Source organism: Rana temporaria, chromosome 2 (genome assembly GCF_905171775.1).
Source record: "Rana temporaria chromosome 2, aRanTem1.1, whole genome shotgun sequence".
Lineage (NCBI taxonomy): Eukaryota > Metazoa > Chordata > Amphibia > Anura > Ranidae > Rana > Rana temporaria.
In genome coordinates this window covers 539,797,975-539,820,590 of record NC_053490.1, presented here as the reverse complement: position 1 = coordinate 539,820,590, position 22,616 = coordinate 539,797,975, and the positions used below count along the sequence as shown (strand labels likewise).

At 46.4% G+C, this 22,616-nt stretch overlaps 1 protein-coding gene across 1 annotated transcript in view; it reads left to right on the top strand.

The window, feature by feature from the left end:
* LOC120928396 overlaps positions 1–21,887 on the top strand; it is a 328,747-nt gene extending 306,860 nt beyond the window's left edge. Inside the window, exons 3-4 of the mRNA XM_040339493.1 lie at positions 19,030–19,293; positions 21,269–21,887. Of these exons, the coding sequence (XP_040195427.1) occupies positions 19,030–19,293; positions 21,269–21,462 (458 nt within the window). The 3' untranslated portion in view covers positions 21,463–21,887. The remainder of the gene's footprint in view (positions 1–19,029; positions 19,294–21,268) is intronic.
* The last annotated feature ends 729 nt before the right edge of the window (positions 21,888–22,616 follow it).

Below are 22,616 nucleotides of genomic sequence, written 5' to 3'. Positions count from 1 at the left end.
GCTTCCGCTCTTCTGCGTTCTTGCTTCAACAACGTGAGATTGTCATTGAACCAACCGGAGTTGTTTTTCCGGATGAGCGTTCTGCGTTTCGGAGCGACTATGTCTGCTGTCTGTAGTAGAGCTTTGTTGATGGAGTTGAGTGTTTCCGCTGCTGATCGACGTTGTTCTATTGTTTTTATTTTGTTTAATAATGTAGTTATGAAGAGTTCCGAGTGGAGCTTCTTCTGGGATCTTGTCCAGTGTGTTGTTAACGGGTTTGTCGTTTTTTTTATGAGGGCGTTTATAGTGATTTTGAATTTGATTGCATGGTGATCTGTCCATTGTAGGGGTTTATTTCCCAGTATGTTAATATCCAAATCTTGTTTGAAGATAAGATCGTGTGTGTGACCTGAAGCATGTGTGGGCCCGCTTACCAGTTGCTGCAGACCTAATCCTTCCAAGTGGTCAATGAAGGTGTCGGCGACGGGGTCCTGTGAGGAGTTGGCCCAGAGGTTGAAGTCCCCGAGTAGCAGGAGATCTTTAATGTTTAAGGTATAGGTGGAGATGAATTCTGTCAATGATGTGAGGAGATGCGTTTTTGGTCCAGGTGGTCTATAGCAGAGTAGTATGTGAACGGTGTCCTGGGGATTTGTATGCAGTTGCAGAGTGAGGGTTTCCATGAATGGCAGTGAGCTCTGTTGATCTGGTTTAGTGAGCGAGAGGTGAGTCGTGTAGATCGCCGCTAGGCCTCCTCCTCTTTGCCCCACTCTGTTTTTGGTTAAAGTGGTTGTAAACCCACTTTTTTTACTTTTACCTACAGGTAAGCTTATAACAAGGCTTACCTGTAGGTAAGGAGAATATCGCCTAAACCTGCACGGTTTAGGAGATATTTCCCTCGCAATGCGCCGCTGATTGCAGCGGCGCATGCGCAGGGGGGATCTACGGCAAAAGGACTGGCCGCCACCGGAACCTTGCCGAATTTAAATCTCCCGCGCGCATGCGCGGGAGTGACATCATCGCCGCTCCAGCCAATCACAGCGCTGGAGCGGCGATACCCGGAAGACACGCCTAGTCAAGATGATATCTCGCTCGGCGTGGACCAGGTAAGTTCTACACACCTTGTTACGAGGTAAGTATTTCATAATGAGCTAATTTGCGGTGCATATTAGCTCATTATGACTTTTGCCTTGCAGGAGAAAAAAAATAAAACATTTCTGATGCAGGTTTACAACCGCTTTAAGATACCATAATTCTCTGGCACCAGTTCTCCTAGAATGGTGTTACAATTCAATGTTAGGCAGCTTTCTGTGGTGAAGAGGCAGTCAATGTTGTGTTGAATGATGAAATCGTGGATTTCCTGTCGGTGCTTTACTGCGGATCTTGTGTTGATCAAGGCGCATGATATGTGTTTTAGCTGAAATGTTGGCGTACTATTTTTGACTGCTGATCGTCAATCGGTTCTTAACAGTTGCTCTTTCCGTAGTTCTTTTTTGGTGACATCTGGTAATGTTGAGGCGGTTGTCCTTAGACCCCAAATGTTTTTTGCAGAATATTGCATGTTAACCATGATAGCAGATGCGCCGAAGATGGTGAAAATGGTTAGTGGTGATCACGCTGTTGATAAACAATGGTGGAAAATTTTGGTGACGCAGATGAGTGGCGACAGGTTCCTCTGGATCAAATTAACCACCCAGTTGATCCAGAGGAAGGTGGAAAAAACACTACTGAGCAATGCCAATCGGCTGCGGCGGGGGGAAAAATTCCTTCCTGAACCCTCAAGGGTGATCGGGTGAACCCTGGATCAACATACTATGGCTGTGGAGGCGTGGGTTCTTACCTGTTGGAGTTGATGGTCGGGGTACCTGCTTGCCCCAACATTATGCGGCCAACAGTCCTTTGGTGTAGGCATGGCAGGTGAGCAGTGTTGGGGCATGGAGGGAAGAACAAAAAGAGTGAGTGGGGGAGGGTAAGCGCTCTGTTGTGTTCTGGTGCATTTGGTGGCTCGAGCGGGGGGGGTTCACAGGTGAGTATTGCTTGTGGATGGTGTAATTGTGGATAGTGAGGTGGGGTGATCCTTGTTCCTCAGGTGTAGAAAGATGGCCGCTGGACGGAGCTAGGCCCGAGCCGCGGACTTTCCTGCCAGGGAACGAGGCCCTTGGCTCGGAGGGCTCGGGGAATGGGAGGGGAAAACCGGAGAGGCTCCCGAGGCGGGGGGAGGTGTGGATGTGGCTGGGATTGTTGGAGGCTGTGCAGCGTGCCGCTGGGCCGCTGCCGGAGCCGCAGACTTTCCTAAAGCGGCCGCCACGGACTACAGATCGTTGTAGGGGAGCGGGGACTTACATTACAGTGTGCTCTGTCGGCACACTGTGGATCTCTGCCTCTGATGAGGTAGGAGTAGAGGAGAAAGAGTGGCGGCTGGATGGGCTGCAGGCCGCAGCCACGGTCTGTCCTTTCGGCCTGTTTTAATGGTCAGCACCTGGGAGGCATTAGTGGCTGCGGTCGGCTGCTGTTTTAGAGAAGGGAGGACTGGGAGGGCTGGGGGAAAGGGAAAAAGGGACCTTAGGCTGAATGGGTCAGGATCTGAGGGTGTTGGTTGTCCTAGATACCGGAGTGCTGGATGCTGGACGCTGGCTGGAATGCTGATAGCCTGCCTGCCTGGAGCTATGAGCCTACTCCTAGGAGCGTGTGCCGATTTGAGCTCCTGTTGCTGTCCTGTTTAGTAAATACTAAGTATTGAAATCCCCCATGGGGTGGTAATGGCCAAATGGAAAACCCAACAAAACTCGAATGGACAGCACATGGAAGAAACAGAAAAAAATTGAGGGGGCTTCCAATGGTGCAGGTCAAAAAAGTGGGTTTTATTCATAAAACCAACATACAAAAAATGATAAAAGTGCTCACTGTAATATAAAAGCAATATGGGGAACGGTATAACCTGGACCGACGCGTTTCGTACAAATCGGACTTCTACCAGGGCATCTACCTGCTCCCCCATATTGCACATAAATATATAAAATATCTAGACCATTAATTAGCCAATCAGTCAAGATTTAAAAAAATAGGTCTATGATTGGAGGAGAACCAGTCACATGATAGTCTATATTCCACACCTTCAGAAAATAACCAATAGTAACCAACGTATGGAGCACTTCTGAGGCGACTACAACACGTCAGATGTACCCGGAAGTGATCCACAGTAAGCACATGGTGAAACACCAATTGAAAAGCCCATGAAAAATGGGTATAATGTATCATGTGATAGCTCCCATCCACTCATTCATGGTCTGGAGAAACGTCTGGGTCAATCGCCACAATATCGCAATCACATTGGTCAATGTTGAGCAGAGGGGTATGAGGCAGTAATACCCAGTGTGAATGCGGAAGAGAGACAACACGCGCCAAGACGCCGCAAGCGCCCAACGTGCCGCCGCTCTGAATGGTCGGTGGCAAGATGGCCCACACGTGATTCGACGTCAGATCACGTGACGCCCCCCGGGGGCACCGCCATGGAACGTCACGCGTGTGCCGCCACGATGCCGTCCCCCAACCACACCCACAGTGTAATGGGATTGTGCGGCTGTGTGTGTGAAGGAAAGGAGTCACGAGACGTGAGTGACGCGACGCGCAGGGCAAGATTTTGCCATGTTACCAGCATCAGACCACCCACCACACCACACGAATCAGACCCTCAGCACAGTCACCACAATACAAGGACAAGAGGAAAAAACATATGTGTATGTAAAAAACACCTAGAAATACATAAGAAAGGCATGAACTGCTAGCATTCAAAACAAACAGCAGGGGCTCGCGCCTCTACATACAAATAGACGGTTAATTCCCCAGTGACACCTTGTGGTAAAAAAGAGGAACAACACGACTGTATTAATAAACAGGAGTCTACGTGTTTGGTGATAAATATAAGCAAATGGCAAAAAAGAAAAAGAGGTTAGAATAAAAAAGAAAGAAAAAAGATCAAATAAAAAACTAAAACGATATATACAGATCCGATAAAACATGAACAGGACATTGATCAACCAAGCCGTGTTGGTGAACTAGGCCAAATTGATAAATTAATTTATTTCCCACTCGACATTCATGCCGAAGAGCGCATAAGTCTTAAGCTCAAAAATCCAGAATGTTTTGAGACGGGAGACCCCACGTAAGCAGGATTCCCCTCTCCAATGAGGAACAAACTGATCGATTACTAAAAATTGTGTTCCAACGGGATCACGATGATGGTGTTCTAAATAGTGACGAGGGACACTGTGATGTGTCTTACCTTTTTTAACCACTTAACCCCGGGACCATATTGCTGGTCAAAGACCAGAGCAATTTTTGCGTTTCGGCACTGCGTCGCTTTAACTGACAATTGCGCGGTCTGCGACGTGGCTCCCAAATAAAATTGGCGACCTTTTTTTCCCATAAATAGAGCTTTCTTTTGGTGATATTTGATCACCTGTGCGGTTTTTAGTTTTTGCGCTATAATCAAAAATAGAGCGACAATTTTGAAAAAAATGAATATTTTTTACTTTTTGCTATAATAAATATCCCCCAAAAATATATAAAAAAAAGTTTTTTTTTCCTCAGTTTAGGCCGATACGTATTCTTCTACATATTTTTCGTAAAAAAAAAAATCACAATTAGCATTTATTGGTTGGTTTGCGCAAGTTATAGCGTTTACAAAATAGGGGGTAGTTTTATGTCATTTTTATTAATATTATTTTTTTTTACTAGTAATGGCGGCGATCAGCGATTTTTTTTCGGTACTGCGACATTATGGCGAACACTTCGGACACTTTTGACACATTTTTGAAACCATTGGCATTTTTTTAGCGATCAGTGCTATAAAAATGCATTGGATTACTATAAAAATGCCACTGGCAGTGAAGGGGTTAACACTAGGGGGGAGGGGTTAAGTATGTCCCTGGGTGTGTTCTAACTGTAGGGGGTTGGCCTAACTAGGGGAAATAACCGATCTTCTGTTCATACATTGTATGAACAGAAGATCTGCATTTCTCCCCCTGACAGGACCGGGAGCTGTGTGTTTACACACACAGCTCCCGTTCCCCGCTCTGTAACGAGCGATAGCGTGTGCCCGGCAGCAATCGTGCCAGCCCAGGAAAGGGGAAGGGGAGTGGGGGGTGCCGACATATAGCTACGCGCTCTCGCGCAGGAGAGTAGACTTGCCGCCGTAAAACGACGGCGGCTGGTCGGCAAGTTGTTAATATTGGCAATATGTTCGTTCACTCGGATACTTATGGGCCAGATTCTCAAAGGCGTTACGACGGCGCAACACCATTTGCGCCGTCGTAACACCTCATCTGGCCCCGGGTATCTATGCGACTGATTCTCAGAATCAGTTGCGCATAGGTACCCATTAGATCTGACATGCGTAAGGCTCTTACGCTGTCAGATCTTAAAAGTAATTTTTTTTCCCGCCGCTAGGTGTCGCATCGTCGCTTTTCCCCGTCGTCTATGCAAATGAGGTAAGTACGGCGATTCCCGAACATACGCGAGGTCGACGCAGCGAATTAACGTCGTTTGCGTAGCGTACCCGACGCGTAAGGTTGCCCCTGCTAATTAGCAGGCGCAACCAATGTTAACTATGGCCGTCGTTCCCGCGTCGAATTGAATAAAAATAACGTCGTTTGCGTAAGACGTCCGTGAATGGCGCTGGACGCCATTTACGTATACATCTAGGCAAATGACGTCGGGGCGACGTCATTTAGCGCAATGCACGTCGGGTAATTTACCCGACGGAGCATGCGCAGTACGCTCGGCGCGGGAGCGCGCCTAATTTAAATGGTGCCCGCCCCATTTGAATTGGGCGGGCTTGCGCCGAGCAATCTAACGCTACACCGCCGCAAGTTTACAGGTAAGTGTTCTGAGAATCAGGATTTAAACCTGTAGACCTGCGGCAGTGTAACGTAGAGCTCATACATTACGCTGCCCAGGAGCAGCGCTAATGTATGAGAATCTGGGCCTAAAAGTCCTACAGTATTTGTACATCCAATGTACTGCTTTTTGCAGGGCAGCACATGTAGTAAAACGCTAAATGGTGTAAACACGTAGGGTGACAGATAACTGGAATGTGTCACTCTTACGTCTGCCACTAGTGTTATGTAGGCATACGTTGCATTCACGGCAAGAGAAATAACCCTTACATTGCTGGAAAAAATAAACTTTTTATCACATTGGGTGCAATTTGGCCCTGTATAGACCTGGCCCGCCTAAAGATCACACCAGCCCTACGGTGTGTAGTACAGGACCTAGATGTTTATCATTTTGGAGAACCCCTCAATGTATCTTCAAAATCTCCTTGATCTGCCTAGATTGGATTGAATAGGTCGTAAAAAAGCACCACTTCATTTTGTTGTCCATGGCACTTTTGGGGTGGGACTTCAACAGTGAATTTCGATCGATCAGTGAGATCTGATTAATTTCTGTGTCTAGATCATTGGATCATTAGATGTATAACCCTTTTCAAGGAATCTACCCTTCAACACAGCAGATTGGCTGTGAAAGTCTTCTAAGTTTGTACAACCGACTATGTGGCACAGATTTGAGCCACTGACGTACAATTAGGACTTTTAGTTTCCGAGTGAATGAACATATTGCCAAGATTAAAAAAGGTAAGACAAATCACAGTGTCCCTCGTCACTATTTAGAACACCATCATCGTGATCCCGTTGGAACACAATTTTTATTGATCGATCAGTTTCTTTCTCATTGGAGAGGGGAATCCCGCTTACGTGGGGTCTCCAATTTCGAAACATACTGGATTTTTGAGCTTAAGACTTATTAGCCCTTCAGAATGAATGTCTAGTGGGAAATAAATAAATTTATCAATTTGGCCTAGTTCACCAACACGGCTTGTTTGATCAATGTCCTGTTCTTGTTTTATCGGATCTGTATATATCGTTTTAGTTTTTTATTTGGTCTTTTTTCTTTCTTTTTTATTTGAACCTCTTTTTCTTTATTGCCATTTGCTTATATTTATCACCAACCATGTAGACTCCTGTTTATTAATACAGTCGTGTTGTTCCTCTTTTTCACCACAAGGTGTCACTGGGGAATTAACTGTCTATTTGTATGTAGAGGCGTGAGCCCCTGCTGTTCGTTTTTAATGCTAGCAGTTCATGCCTTTCTTATGTATTTCTAGGTGTTTTTTACATACACATATGTTTTTCCTTTTGTCCTTTGTATTGTATATTGTGGTGACTGTGCTGAGGGTCTGAGTCGTGTGGTGTGGTGGGTGGTCTGATGTTGGTTACATGGCGATATCTCGCCCTGTGCGTTGCGTCACTCCCGTCTCGTGACTCCATTCCTTCACACACACAGCCGCACAATCCCATTACACTGTGGGTGTGGTTGGAGGACGGCATTGTGGTGGCACGCGCGTGACGTCCCGTGGTGCTGCCCGCAGGGCATCACATGATCTGATGTGGAATCACGTGTGGGACATCTTGCCGCCGACCATTCAGAGCGGCGGCACGTTGGGCATGCGGCGTCTTGGCACATGTTGTCTCTCTTCCGCATCCACACTGGGTATTACTGCCTCATACCCCTCTGCTCAACATTGACCAATGTGATTGCGATATTGTGGCGATTGACCCAGATGTTTCTCCAGGCCATGAATGAGTGGATACATGATACATTATACCCATTTTTCATGGGCTTTTCAATGTGTGTTTCACCATGTGCTTACTGTGGATCACTTCCGGCTACATCTGACGTGTTGAAGTGCTCCATACGTTGGTTACTATTGGTTCTTTTCTGGAGGTGTGGAATATCATGTGACTGGTTCTCCTCCAATTATAGACCTATGTGTTGAAATCTTGACTGATTGGCTAATTAATGGTCTAGATATTTTATATATTTATGTGCAATATGGGGGAGCAGGTAGATTCCCCGATTTGGAAAAAATGCGTCGGACCAGATTATACCGTTCCCCATATTGCTTTTATATTACAGTGATCACTTTTATCATTTTTTGTATGTTAGTTTTTATGAATAAAACCCACTTTTTTGACCTGCACCATTGGAAGCCCCTCCATTGTTTCTGTTTCTACCATGTGCTGTCGATTCAAGTTTTGTTGGGTTTTCCATTTGGCCATCGCCACCCCATGGAGGTTTTCAATACTTAGTATTTACTGAGTATTGTTTGGAATATCCTTGAGTTGTTTGGTTCCTCGAGTCCCTCAAAATATCCATGTCACCAGTTCTGCACAACTGGGTCCAGTTTCTCTATCTGTGGCTACTCCCACTGGGATTCACACAAAGAGCATTTGGAGTTCCACCGGATCCCCTGGATATCCTGTTGACCCACCCATTGGGAACCCATAAGCCTGATTGATCCACTGTCGCTGACAGTTGGGTCCAACATCTCTGGTAATAGTGTTTAAGACACACCACTTTTTATTTAGAAGATATACTCTTTGTGACGCCTGAAAACCTTGGCAACATCTTTACCATTTGATCCCTCAATCATGTGATGGACATTGCTACATATTTTTATAGTCTTTGTTTATGGATTCAGTTTTACTCACTGTTTTTACAGTTTACACACCCTTTCGAGTTTCTATCATTAGTGATTTGTATTAATTTCACTGGGGTAGATTCAGGTAGGGGCGCACACTGATACGGCGGTGCAGCATATTGTATTTACTCTACGTCGCCGTAACTTACAGGAGCAAGTGCTGTATTCACGAAGCTCTTGCTTCGTAAGTTGTGGCGGCGTAGCGTAAATGGGGCCGGCGTAAGCCCGCGTAATTCAAATGTGGAAGGGGGGGCGTGTTTTATGTAAATAATGGATGACCCAACGTGATTGACCCGCCGTCCGTGTACATATCCCAGTGTGCATTGCTTCCAAGTACGGCGCAACGACGTACTGGTTTCGACGTGAGCGTAAATTCCGTCCAGCCCTATTCGCGAATGACTTACGCAAACGGCGTAAAAAATTCAAATTTCGACGCGGGAACAACGTCCATACTTAACATTGGCTGCGCCTCCTAATAGCAGGAGCAGCCTTACGCCGAAAAAGCCTTAACGCAAACGACGTAAAAAAACGAACGCCGGGCGCACGTACGTTTGTGAATCGGCGTATCTAGGAAATTAGCATATTCTACGCCGACAACAACGGAAGCGCACCTAGCGGCCAAAGTTATATTGCACACAATTCTACGCCGCCGCAATCAAGTTACGTCGGTGGAGGAAGCCTATTTTTTCAGCGTAACTGCCTTTGTGAATCGGCGTAAGGATACGCGGGCGCGGAATTCAAATTACGTTGGCGTATCTGGAGATACACCGCCTCAAAGGGTACCTGAATCTACCCCACTGTTTATTATTTAGTGCTGAATATTAACTCCCGACAATACACATTTGTTTTTTGGAAAATTTGAAAGCATGCTATCCCACATTTGTTGGTGGAAATTCCGACAACAATTGTCCGATGGAGCGTACAAACGGTCAAATTTTCTGACATCATCCTATCATCACACAATTCCAATCGGAAAATCCGATCGTGTGCACGGGCCTTTAACCTCCCTGGCGGTATGATTCTTTCAGAAAAAAGGTGCTGAAAGCGGTACCATTATTTGAAAAGGAAATATGGCGTTTTAAACTGTAGGCCTGTAATTTTTAGGAATAACTCACTTAAATCTGACCAAACAAGAGTCTAGTAGGCATCCCGGGTATGACATTTTTTTTAAAAACAAAATTATAAATTATAATATAATAAATTATTATAAATAACTATAACAAATAATAATATAATTATAATAAACATTATTCAATAATGTAATCAACTCAAAATTTGCTCAGTTGCAGAATTGTCGCTGTCATTACTTTTATTTTTTTATGACGAATTTCTCCACAAATCGCTATCGCTCAATTCTGCAAGTGATTATAATTTATTTTCGCTGTTTTCTAGCTGCTCTAAAATCATTTTTGACATAAAGGGACACTTTTGGTTGCTATGGACAATCTACAGTTTGCAGGCAGAAAGAACAGTTTTTATTATATAAAAGTACATGTAGGACACTGGGCAGACCACTAGGGACAAGAGGGGGGGGGTGTATTTTTTACATACAGTACTGTAATCTATAAGATTACAGTATACTGTATGTATTGTGTTTGTTTACCTTTTTGAATTCGGCACCGTTCTCCGCTCCCGTGCGTCGTAACGTCGCAGGGAACGGAGATCGGCGGCACACAGAATCGTGTGAATCGAGCGAGGTCCCACTAACTCACACAGCGCGGTGGCATCGCTGGATCCAGGGACAAGGTAAGTAAACCAAGCCTGTGGATTCAGCGAGGCGAGCCCGAGTCAGACTCAGGAATACCGCCAGGGGGGTTAAACTGACAGCCCTAATCCTGGTACTGAGACTGACTATGTTTTTGTTCGGTATTGTTGCCAACTTCTGCCTCTTCCTGACTGATTCTGCTCACATCCTGGTGTCTTTCTACACGGCTATTACCAAACCAGATTTTTCACCCAGCTTCACCTTCAACTGAACTTGGCATCTCCACAGCGCATTGTCAGCTATACATCCGATTCATCAGATATCAGCGCTCCTTAGGTCCTTCTCACAGTGTCTACACCTTCACACTTGTGCCTTTCCTTTACCCCTGTAGACTCTGTCTCAACGTCCAGGGGTGCTCAGATGGGAACCGTGCAAGAGACCTTCCTCATCATCTCAGGGTCTGCATACAGGTAGGTGACAGTACCATTCAGCCAAATGGAGCCAGGAAAGAGGGCCTTGCCTATGGATGTTCTCTGTCAGCCAATAACAACAGGTCTTAAGACCCGTACACACAATCAGATTTTCCGACCCGAAAAGTGTGATGACAGGCTGTTGTCAGAAAATCAGACCATTTGTACGCTCCATCGGACAATTGTTGTCTGAAACAAATGTGGGATAGCATGCTTTTTTTAAATTTTCCGACAACAAATGTGTGTTGTCGAATTATCTGATCGTGTGTACAGAAGGCCATCGGAAAAAAATCCAAAGCACAAACACGCATGCTCGGAAGCAATGCTCACCATAACACAACATTAGCAGAAGTTGCCCAAAGGTTGGCGCTAAAAAGCTGAAACTTTAGAACCCCATTAAAGTCTATGGGACTCGAACGTTTGAAATCTAAAGTGCTAATTTTAAAGGCTAATATGCAAGTTATTGTCCTAAAAAGTGTTTGGGGACCCGGGTCCTGTCCCAGGAAACATGTATCAATGCAAAAAAAAAGTTTTAAAAACAACTGTTTTTTTCAAGAGCAGTGATTTTAATAATGCTTAAAGTGAAACAATAAAAGTGAAATATTCCTTTAAATTTTGTACCAGGGGGAGGGGGGTGTATAGTATGCCTGTAAAGCAGAGCTTGTTTCCAGTCTAGAACTGTCACTGCACAAAGTGTTATTTCTGAAGGGAAAACAAATTAAATCACTTGTGGCTATAATGAATTGTCAGCTCACGGAAATAAAGAGAAAAATCAATTATAAAAAAAATAATAATAATACGTGGGGGTCCCCCCAAATTCAACTCCGTTGGGGAAAGTCCTTTTTACTTAAAAAAAATAATGAAAAAAAGATTCAGGCGGTGGTAATCCACTCTCGGTCTCTAGTCTTTTTATGGATGACTTTTCTCTGTATTGCCGGGAGGCGACAAATCATTATAACCGAGAGTGATTTTAAATGATTTTTTTCCTTTAAAAAATACACTTTGTGCAGGGACAGTTCTAACTACGGTAAACAAGCGCTGCTTTACAGGCATACTTTACACCCCCCAGGCACAAAATTTCAAATATTTCACTTTTATTTTTTCTGTCATGATCTGTGTCATGTCTCTGGTCACCTGCTGGTGGCACTGTTCTCTTCAGTAACAGGGGTGCAGTTCTGGTGGCCTCCAGCAGGTGTCGCCCAATACAGATTTGCACAGGTATTTAAGCCCGCCCTAAACTGGAGTTCAGGGCTTCAGTATTTTGCTTGTCAGCCTGTTCCCTGCCTGACCTGTTAGCTGTTGCCCATCTGTTCCTGCTTTGCTCCCTGCCCTGGACCCTGTCGCTTATTGACCCCGGCTTGTATTTTTGGACTTTGCTGCTCTCTCCTATCCTTGACCCCTGGCTTGGACCTCGGACTTGCTTATGTCTTATCCCTGCATTACCTGCTTAGTGGTTTTTGGTTGCTGTGTCACGCTTGCTTTCATTGATTGTTTTTCACGTGTGCTTTTACTTAATAAACATATATATTTTTTCACTATCTTGGTGCCTGTTTCCATTAGTGCAGCCCATTGACCTGTTACTCAGTACTCGGATGCCTGCGTGGGCATCCCCTGACATAATACTGAAGCCATATAAACAGGTCGGCTGCACTTGGGAAATTGGCTCTGGGCATTTGCTTTTATAAAAATGCATCTAGAAGAGATTGTGTACCTGTCACTCTTGGCAACAGATGACAGAGATTTCTGCTATCAGGAATTAAGTGAATACACTAGTGAGCAGTTGTTGGAATGTATCCGTATGGCTCATGTTTTTATTGATCATGGCAGTGTTTTGTTTGATGATGTGCAGCCATTGATTCGGATCTGCACAGAGTTGGCTCAGTCTGATGCTGCTACTGGACGTGATGATTACACACCTCCTTTTAGTGCAGCTCAGGTAGAGTCTTTGGTGTGGCTGTTGGAAGATGATTCTGCCTTTTTTCATGAGCAGTACTCGGCTTGTCCTCAACAGGTGCTTGCAGCATGCATCGATTCTGTGCAGTCTCTGGTCAGACAAGCCGTGTGCAAATCTGATTTTGTACAGCCATTATTACAAGCCTGGTCCAGTTTGTTGTACTCAGCCCCTGCCAGCTTCCAACCATCCATTTCTAGTTACCAACCTGCTGGGATGTCTTTTTCTTTACCCCCAATTCCCACTTTCGCTGAACAATACACCCTGCTAACAACAAATTACCAGTCCTCTGTTTCCTCCTGCTGCACCTACCCTGCCTTTAACCCTTCTGCTGCTTCTCAACTGCCTCCATTTGTTCCACCAAAATCCTCTTCAAGGTCGGAACCCTCTGTTTCACCACCCCTCCGCTCTTCACCCCTACCAGCTGTATCCATTACCTCCAACCCTATACCCATATGCAAACCCTCAGTGGTGAAACCAAAGAAGAAGAAAAAGATTTTTCCAACCCACTCGATCCTGCCACTAACCCAATCTGCATCCACTTCAGCCAACCTGCTTCAGTCTGTTCCAGTGCCACCTGCCCAGCCCGTTCCAGTGCCACCTGCCCAGCCCGTTCCAGTGCCATCTGTTCAGCCTGTTCCAGTACCACCTGTTCAGCCTGTTTTTGTGCCATCTGCTCAGCCTGTTCCAGTACCAGCTGCCCAGCCTGTTCCAGTGCCATCTGTTCAGCTTGTTCCAGTGCCATCTGTTCAGCTTGTTCCAGTGCCATCTGTTCAGCTTGTTCCAGTGCCGTCTGTTCAGCCTGTTCCAGTGCCGTCTGCTCAGCCTGTTCCAGTGCCGTCTGCTCAGCCTGTTCCAGTGCCGTCTGCTCAGCCTGTTCCAGTGCCGTCTGCTCAGCCTGTTCCAGTACCAGCTGCCCAGCCTGATGTGCCAGTTGCCCAGCCTGATGTGCCAGTTGCCCAGCCTGTTGTGCCAGTTGCCCAGCCTGACGTGTCAGTTGCCCAGCCTGACGTGCCAGCGGTCCAGCCTGTTGTTCCAGTGGCAGCGGTCCAGCCTGATATGCCAGTTGCCCAGCCTGATGTGCCAGTTGCCCAGCCTGATGTGCCAGTCGCCCAGCCTGATGTGCCAGTCGCCCAGCCTGACGTGCCAGTTGCCCAGCCTGACGTGCCAGTTGCCCAGCCTGACGTGCCAGTTGCCCAAGCTGTTGTGCCAGTTGCCCAAGCTGTTGTGCCAGTTGCCCAGCCTGACGTGCCAGTTGCCCAGCCTGACGTGCCAGTTGCCCAGCCTGATGTGCCAGTTGCCCAGCCTGATGTGCCAGTTGCCCAGCCTGTTGGGCCAGTTGCCCAGTTTGTTGTGCCAGTTGCCCAGCCTGACGTGCCAGTTGCCCAGCCTGGCGTGCCAGTTGCCCAGCCTGGCGTGCCAGTTGCCCAGCCTGACGTGCCAGTTGCCCAGCCTGACGTGCCAGTTGCCCAGCCTGACGTGCCAGTTGCCCAGCCTGGTGTGCCAGTTGCCCAGCCTGACGTGCCAGTTGCCAAGTTTGTTGTGCCAGTTGCCCAGCCTGACGTGCCAGTTGCCCAGCCTGACGTGCCAGTTTCCCAGCCTGACGTGCCAGTTGCCCAGCCTGACGTTGCAATGCCAACATACCAATTTATTGAGCCCCTGTCTGCTGCCCAGCCGAAGGTGTTCCTGTCTGCTGCCCAGCCGGAGGTGTTCCTGTCTGCTGCCCAGCCGGAGGTGTTCCTGTCTGCTGCCCAGCCGGAGGTGTTCCTGTCTGCTGCCCAGCCGGAGGTGTTCCTGTCTGCTGCCCAGCCGGAGGTGTTCCTGTCTGCTGCCCAGCCGGAGGTGTTCCTGTCTGCTGCCCAGCCGGAGGTGTTCCTGTCTGCTGCCCAGCCGGAGGTGTTCCTGTCTGCTGCCCAGCCGGAGGTGTTCCTGTCTGCTGCCCAGCCGGAGGTGTTCCTGTCTGCTGCCCAGCCGGAGGTGTTCCTGTCTGCTGCCCAGCCGGAGGGGTTCCTGTCTGCTGCCCAGCCCGAGGGGTTCCTGTCTGCTGCCCAGCCCGAGGGGTTCCTGTCTGCTGCCCAGCCCGAGGGGTTCCTGTCTACTGTCCAGCCCGAGGGGTTCCTGTCTGCCGCCCAGCTTGGTGGCATGGAGCCTGCTGCCCAGCCTGATTTGCCACCATCTGCGGCCCAGTCTGGCGGCCTGGTTCCTGTTGTCCACCCCGACGTCCTGGGTACGGGCTCCCAGCCTGACTTTCAGTTCGATGTGTCACTTTCCCAGCCTAATGACCCTAAATTCGCTGCCTGGCCTGTTTCCACCTCTAGATACCAACTTCCAGACCCTGGTGGTGGTAGGATGCAGGTTCCGTTTCTGGACTCCCAATGGGTTAAATTGGGCTGGTCTCCCAATGGGTTAAAAGGCTGGGACCGAAGGACTGTTTGGGACTCTTCTGCATCCACATGCACTACCAGGGCAAGGGCAGAATGGGGTGTCCAGAGGCCACCCCTTGGGGGGGGGGGGGAACTGTCATGATCTGTGTCATGTCTCTGGTCACCTGCTGGTGGCACTGTTCTCTTCAGTAACAGGGGTGCAGTTCTGGTGGCCTCCAGCAGGTGTCGCCCAATACAGATTTGCACAGGTATTTAAGCCCGCCCTAAACTGGAGTTCAGGGCTTCAGTATTTTGCTTGTCAGCCTGTTCCCTGCCTGACCTGTTGGCTGTTGCCCATCTGTTCCTGCTTCGCTCCCTGCCCTGGACCCTGTCGCTTATTGACCCCGGCTTGTATTTTTGGACTTTGCTGCTCTCTCCTATCCTTGACCCCTGGCTTGGACCTCGGACTTGCTTATATCTTATCCCTGCATTACCTGCTTAGTGGTTTTTGGTTGCTGTGTCACGCTTGCTTTCATTGATTGTTTTTCACGCGTGCTTTAACTTAATAAACATATATATATATATATATATATATATTTTCACTATCTTGGTGCCTGTTTCTGTTAGTGCAGCCCATTGACCTGTACCCAGTACTCGGATGCCTGCGTGGGCATCCCCTGACAGTTTCACTTTGAGCATTATTAAAATCACTGCTTCCGAAAAAATGTCAGTTTTTTAAAACTTTTTTTGCATTGATACATGTCCCCTGCGACAGGACCCAGGTCCCCAAACACTTTTTAGGACAATAACTTGCATATTAGCCTTTAAAATTAACACTTTAGATTTCTCCCATACACTTTTACAGTGTGTTCCGCGGCTTTTTGAATTTGCCGCGAACACCCCAAATTGTTCAGCAAACAGGCAATGTTTGAGTCGAACATGAGTTTGACTCGAACTCGAAGCTCATCCCTAAACAGAATGATCAGCTTCCATCAGAGCCTTTCACCTTCCCATATAGATCACAACCAGAGGTGTATCATGGATGGGGCCACAGGGTTGGTGAAAAATCCTTAGAGGGCACAGAGAAGCTGTCCAAGCTGACAGCCAATAATGGGAAGTGGAGGGATCGGTCCTGAGAGAGGCAGAACGGAGATGGGCCAATGTAAACAGACAGATCCCCGTTCAGTTGGGAGAGAGGAGACAGATCTGTTGTTGTTCATACTAAGTATAAACAGGATCGGTCTCCTCTTCCAGGCAGGCCCATCACCCCACAGTTAGAATCACTCTCAGGGACCACGTTTAACCCCTTGATCACCCCCTTCTCTGTCAATGATATTTATACCGTAATCAGTGTCTATTTTTTAGCTCTGATCGCTGTATAAATGTCAATGGTCCCAAAAAAGTGTCCGATCTGTCCGTCGCAATGTCGCAGTCCCAATGAGAATCGCAGATCTTCGACATTAATAATAATAAAAAAATATATAATAAAAATGCATAAATATATCTCCTAGTTTTTAGATGCTAAGTTTTGCACAAATCAATCAAACGCTTCTTGCAATTTTTTTCCCCCCCAAAATATGTAGAATACATATCGGCCTAAGCTGAGGAAGAATTTTGTTTTTTTGGGGGGGGGGGGGATATTTATTATTTTTATCGCAAAAAGTAAAAAATATTGCTTTCTTTTTCAAAATTGACGCTCTTTTTTTGTTTATAGCGCAAAAAATAAAAACCGCAGAGGTGATCACGTACCACCAAAAGAAAGCTCTATTTGTGGGACGTCAATTTTGTTTTGGGTACAGCATCGCACGACCGCGTAATTGTCAGTTAAAACGACACTGTGGCGAATCGCAAATATTGGCCTGGTCATTAAGGGGCCAAATCGTCCGGGGCTTAAAGCGGAGTTCCAACAACATTAACACATTTTTACAAGAAAGACATTTCATTAGTCAATCACATTGTTTCTATATATTCACGTACTTTTAATAAATCCACTGCCAATCTCCTGTGTAACAGCAGAAAGACACTTATAAAACCTGTTCCAGGACGTTCTCATTTTGCTTGTGGGCATGTAAAGCCCACAAGCACTTACTTCCGGGACACTGTGCAGATCTGCGACCATCATGCACTGTCCCATACCACCCCATTCTCACGCATGCTCATTCTAACCACATCTGCCAGGAGCAGTAGCGAGCGGAGGCGCCGTCGGAAGTGACGACAGGAACCGAGGTGATGAAGCAGGCAGATTTCGTGGGACAACATAGCAACAGCTATTTAAAGGTGAGTAAAAAAAATATATCCAAATGTTTTTTTTAATTATATGCACATTAATGGCAGATTTATTTATTTTTTGATGGGAACTCCACTTTAAGTAGTTAAACTGTATAGCATAGAACATGATATGCACACTGTGGTAAATGGTGAGATTGTGCTTAGCACCTCTTTTTTTTTCTCGGGGGGAAAGTATATGAGGCCCAATCGGTGTGGCACTCGTCCAGGACAGTTGTTGAGTCAGAAAAATGGGAGACAATTGCAATTGCACTATGTTGGATTTAACATAAAGCATCCTGCAAATGACAGGTATGTGAAGTAGCAGGAATTACCAACTGTCTGAAGAAGATGTAGTGTGCCATTGATACGGAGACGTGCAGGTGGTCGCTGCATCAGTGAGTCAGGTGGGGGAGAGTTGATCAGGCCCCAATTTAGCATCTTTTTGATGTCTTCCTTAGGCATGAAGAAAGTGATAGATTGATTCTGGAAAGTCACTATCAGTTTAGCCAGAAAGCCCCATTTGTATTGGACATTATGGTTTTGAAGGACTGCGGTGACTTATGTGAATTCTCTGTGCTTTTGAGCTGTAGCAGCAGAGATATCCATATACAAGGAGACTGAGGAGTAGGGCTCAGGTAACGAGGAGATGTAACAGGCTGTTCCCATAATACGTTCCTTAATTCGAAAAAAGTTAATGCGCGACAGTATGTTTCGTGGGATAGATGCAGACAGATGGTTGGGTTTGGCGATTCTGTGTGTGCGGTCAATGGTCAATGTCAGCTTGACTTAGCTGAGGGAGGAGAATGAGGAATAGCTCATGTAGGTAAGTAATTTATTCTGGAGGTTTAATGGTTTCGAGTATGCTCCTAAATTTGATATTATTCCTCCTGGAGCGATCCTCTAAATCAGCCATTTTCACTTGGAGGAATCGGATTTCTTCAGTGTGATGGTCATAGGCATCCGCCATTTCATTATAAACTGAGGTATGTTCTGTCACCACTTTTCCTAGGTCAATCAGGCGTTCCTCTACCCGATCAATTATATTGTGTAAGGTAGAAATAGATGAGCGCAGTCCATTATGAAAGTCTCTTTGCAGAGAGAGCAGCATGAGCTTTAGTGTGTGCTCAGATGCTGGCTGATCACTGGCAGGGAGGGCTGCTAGGAGTCTGAGTGATTTTCCTCAGGGTTTGTGTATGTCTGGACATCCCAGTGCTGCTTCTTAAGCAGAGGTTCCTTAGCAGGGGGGAAGTGCAGCCAGCTTACCTCTATCTAAAGGTGATTGCTGGGGAGAGGCAGGCTCTGATGTGAGACTTTCCATGGGCTCAGATTTGTCTGCAGGTCCCTGCATGACCCCTGAGTCCTATGAGAAATAACAAGGCACCGCGCCGCTGCCATCTTTGGATGATTGCATGGCCAGCTATGTGAAATAGTCGGTGAGGCAGTGCGGCTTGTGAAGGCTGAGGTATTTCTTCTTGGACATACCGTCCAATCACTGTGGATGCGGGCTCAGGTGTATCAGGGAGGGGGAGCCAGAAGGAGTAGATTTGTATCCTGTAGAGATCAACCAAAGCCTAGGCATCCGGATCACACAATTGGCCCCTGTAGGATCTTGCAGTAAAAGTTTCTGCAGTGAAGATATTTCAGGATTTCGGTGACTTTTTATGACTGTAATGGATTGGGGTGGATGGGGTATTATGGAGATCACATTTCATTATAGTGCCATGTTACAGATCTCTCATCTCTGTGTCTCTCAGTTCCGGTTTCAGATCCAGTGCTGGATGTGAAGTGTCTCCAGAATGGCAGCGCTGAGATCTCCTGCAGTGTGGAGAAGGGGAATGACCCCTCCATCTACCTGACTGTGATTGGAGAATTGGAGGTATATGATGTCACCGGATCAGAGCGGACAGTCCGTGTCACTGTGCCTCCTGTGTCACCACCCGATTCCTGGAATATCAGCTGTTCAGCAAAGAACGACATCAGTGAGAGATCCACCAATCAGACACAAGACGCTTGTCCAGGTGACGTGTGCCCTATCCCTGCTGAGTACAATCTATTAACTCTTATTTGACCCATTATAGAATAGAAATCTGCCAGATCCCCTGGGCTGGGCAGGAATAACTGAGATCTTATGATGTCATTGACCAAATATGGTCATTTCCATATATGGTAAATTATATCACCCAAAACACCCGCCCCTTTGTATACATTAGCTGCTATCCACCAGAGCGGTCAGTACACTCTACAATGTGTTTGATAATGAGTAGGGTGTCACAAATGACACGTCTACTTCAACGCAGGTGGTCAGACATTATAGCTGGCTACTGTGCACTTCACCTAGAGCAGCCCCCTTTCCCTTAAGGCAAGCAGGCCTACCGGTACTTAGTTACCCCCAGGATTTAAACACAATGCTATAGTGCTTGGCCAGCCCAGGCAGGCAGATTCGAACAGAGCAAACAGGTTACATGCAATTAGCAGACAGCATGGTTCAAAGTCAAGACAGTCCAGGTAGAGGCAGACTGGAGTTCAGGGGATAATCCAGTATCTGTTCCAGGTAGAAGGGCAGGCTGCATTCAGGGGATAATCCAGTCCAATCCGAGTCAAACACAGGGGTTCCAACAACAAACAAGGCAGACTAACCGGGGCTTGGGCTAGAACAATACGGGTAGATCTGTCTCTATCACAAGCAAGGGATAGAGTGTTCAGTTTGCTTATATTAGGTGACTGAGCAGATCAATCACCTAACAGGTGAACACAGACAGGGAGGATGCAACAGCCAACACCCAGCTGCTGGAATAGGGAGCAGGAGCACTTAAGTGATCATGACATAGGGTGTCACATACCCCTTACTTATTCACAAAGAGGGAGGGTGTTATCTGGGTGCCCCCTCAATTTTATTGGGGGCGTCTAAATGTGAATAAGCCTCCGGCCTACAGACCTCCACAACCACTAAGCCAAGGTTGTGGGGAAAAGACTGTTGTCCTCATTAACATGTTGACAAGGAGCTTTGCTAGGGTAGTCCCTGCTGACAAGGCACCCTCCCATGGTGTCCAGTGTTTACATGGCTGGGGATTCTATTCATCTTTATCTTACATAACTGACAATAAAGGGGCTGGCCAATTATGATTTTTCACTCTGGAGTCTCCGGAATCTACAAAATTGTGTAATCCAAAATAGATATGAAAAACAGCTGGACAGACTGCCACTGAGAATCTAGAACAAAAACATATCACTTATCTAAAAATAATTCTATACAATTAACACACAGCCACATAGTCAAAAACACCTTACATAGAAAACTAAAGGAAAGAACATACCACGGTATCAGCAAACCCACTAAAATATAACCCACCATGCTGTATGTGGGACCCTGCTTATAAGGTTTAACCCCTTGGCACCAGCTACCACCAGCCCTTTAAGGGGTTTGCTACTCTGGGAGGCCGGGGCAGAGCTTTTGGCCATGTGACCACTGTGATTGGCTGTCACGGCAGCCACATGATCGGAAGAGTCCCGATTGCAAGGAGCGATTGGGAACTTTCCGTGGCCGCCAGTTACTGTACCGGAAGCACGCACGGCACACGTTCTCAGCTCAGAGCTGCTTGTGCTATTGCATGTAAATATGCGGCCACTCGCAGCCAACTGGTTAAACATAGAACAATGGCTGGTGACTCTCTCACATAGTCATGTCCTCACTCGGCTCACTGTCATTGTGTGATGATAATCTGACCTTCTTCTATCCTCCATGTTTACTGGATAAGTTATTAAGTTACCAAGACAACCAGAATCTCTGCCCTGTTACCAGTGCTACTGTCCTGTTATACTAACAAAGATTTGGGGGGCACACCCTAAAAGATGCATTAAAGATGGTGCAGCCCTGTAATATTGTGTTCTGTCCTGTTATACTGACACTGCTGTACTGAAGATCTGACTGGATTTCATATATAATATTTACTATTCTGTACAACTCTCTCATTGTACCCCATTATCTCCATTTAGGAAAAATCCGGTCTTTGTTGGGTCACCTCCTGTCACCCATTGCGGTCTTTGTTCTCTACACTGCCCTCCTCATCTTTATGGTCAATGACCTGAGGAAGATGAAGAATGAGAAGAATCTGAGTGAGAGGAGGATGAGGAGAAGGGATCAGGTGGAGATGGAAATGGAACCAACTTACTACAATGACAGGAATTGAAACATCTCCCCAGATTGTCAGCCGGGAAATTGTATGAGAACAAAGCACACAGTATGTAAAGAAACTCCAACTGGTGACAATTACAGGGCCACCAACTTCTCCAATTTCAGCTGATTCAGCAGGTATTGGTTGAAATTTGAGCCATCTAGGGCCAGATTAAGTCTCTGGCTCAAAGTTGACAAGTGACTCGAAGGATTGGTGACCATTGGTGGCTGTATCTGAATGTTTTCTGCTTTTATTTGTGATTAGTCGTATTATTGAACAGTTGCTTTTTTACTCTCTATATACAATATATTATTTTTTAAATGCAGATTTTGTTTCTTTTTATCTGACAACCACCTTAGAAGATACAGTAGATCTTTATTATTGATTAACATCAGAGCAGCGCTCTATGGGTAAAAGTCATAATACTTATAAACCATTGACTAAGTAAAAAGTTAGGGCCAAATCTTCAAAGGAGATACGCAGGCGGAACTGCTGTTCAGCCTGCCTTTCTCTGTGCCTAACTTTGGAAACGATCCTCAAAAGGATTTTTCCAAAGTTAGGCAGAAGATCTGACATCTGTAAGACACTTACACTGTCGGATCTTAGGATGCAGTACCGCATCCGCCGCTGGGGGCATTTCTCATTGAAATGCCGCTCTGCGTATGCAAATGAGGACTTAAGCAGATCCACAAAGCTTTTAAGCATTGTGGTTTCTGCGTAAGTTACGATTTGCTTGCGCAAAATTAGGGCTGGTTTTACAATGTGTAAATTTAGTACACCATGTAAAATCAGACCTTTTTTTCGATCGCCGCGATTTTTTTTAAAATTTGAATTTTTTTTCCCGGCGCGTATTTTTTTTCCCCGACGCAACTTTATTGTCCCGTCGCGATCTACAAAGCCCGGCGTAAATTACGTTCGCGCGCTGCCCGTCGGGAAAAATGATGTCACACGCATGCGCAGTACGTCCGGCGCGGGAGCGCGCCTAATTTAAATGGGAATTGCCCATTTAAACTAGGAACGCCTTGCGACGGACGGAGTTAAGTTGCGCTGCCGCAATTTTCCGGGTAAGTGCTTTGAGAATCGGTACTTAATTTCGGAAAATTGCGGCAGTGTAACTTAACTCCCTAAAGTTAAGTTACGCACGATTTTTGAGAATTTGGCCCTTAGTT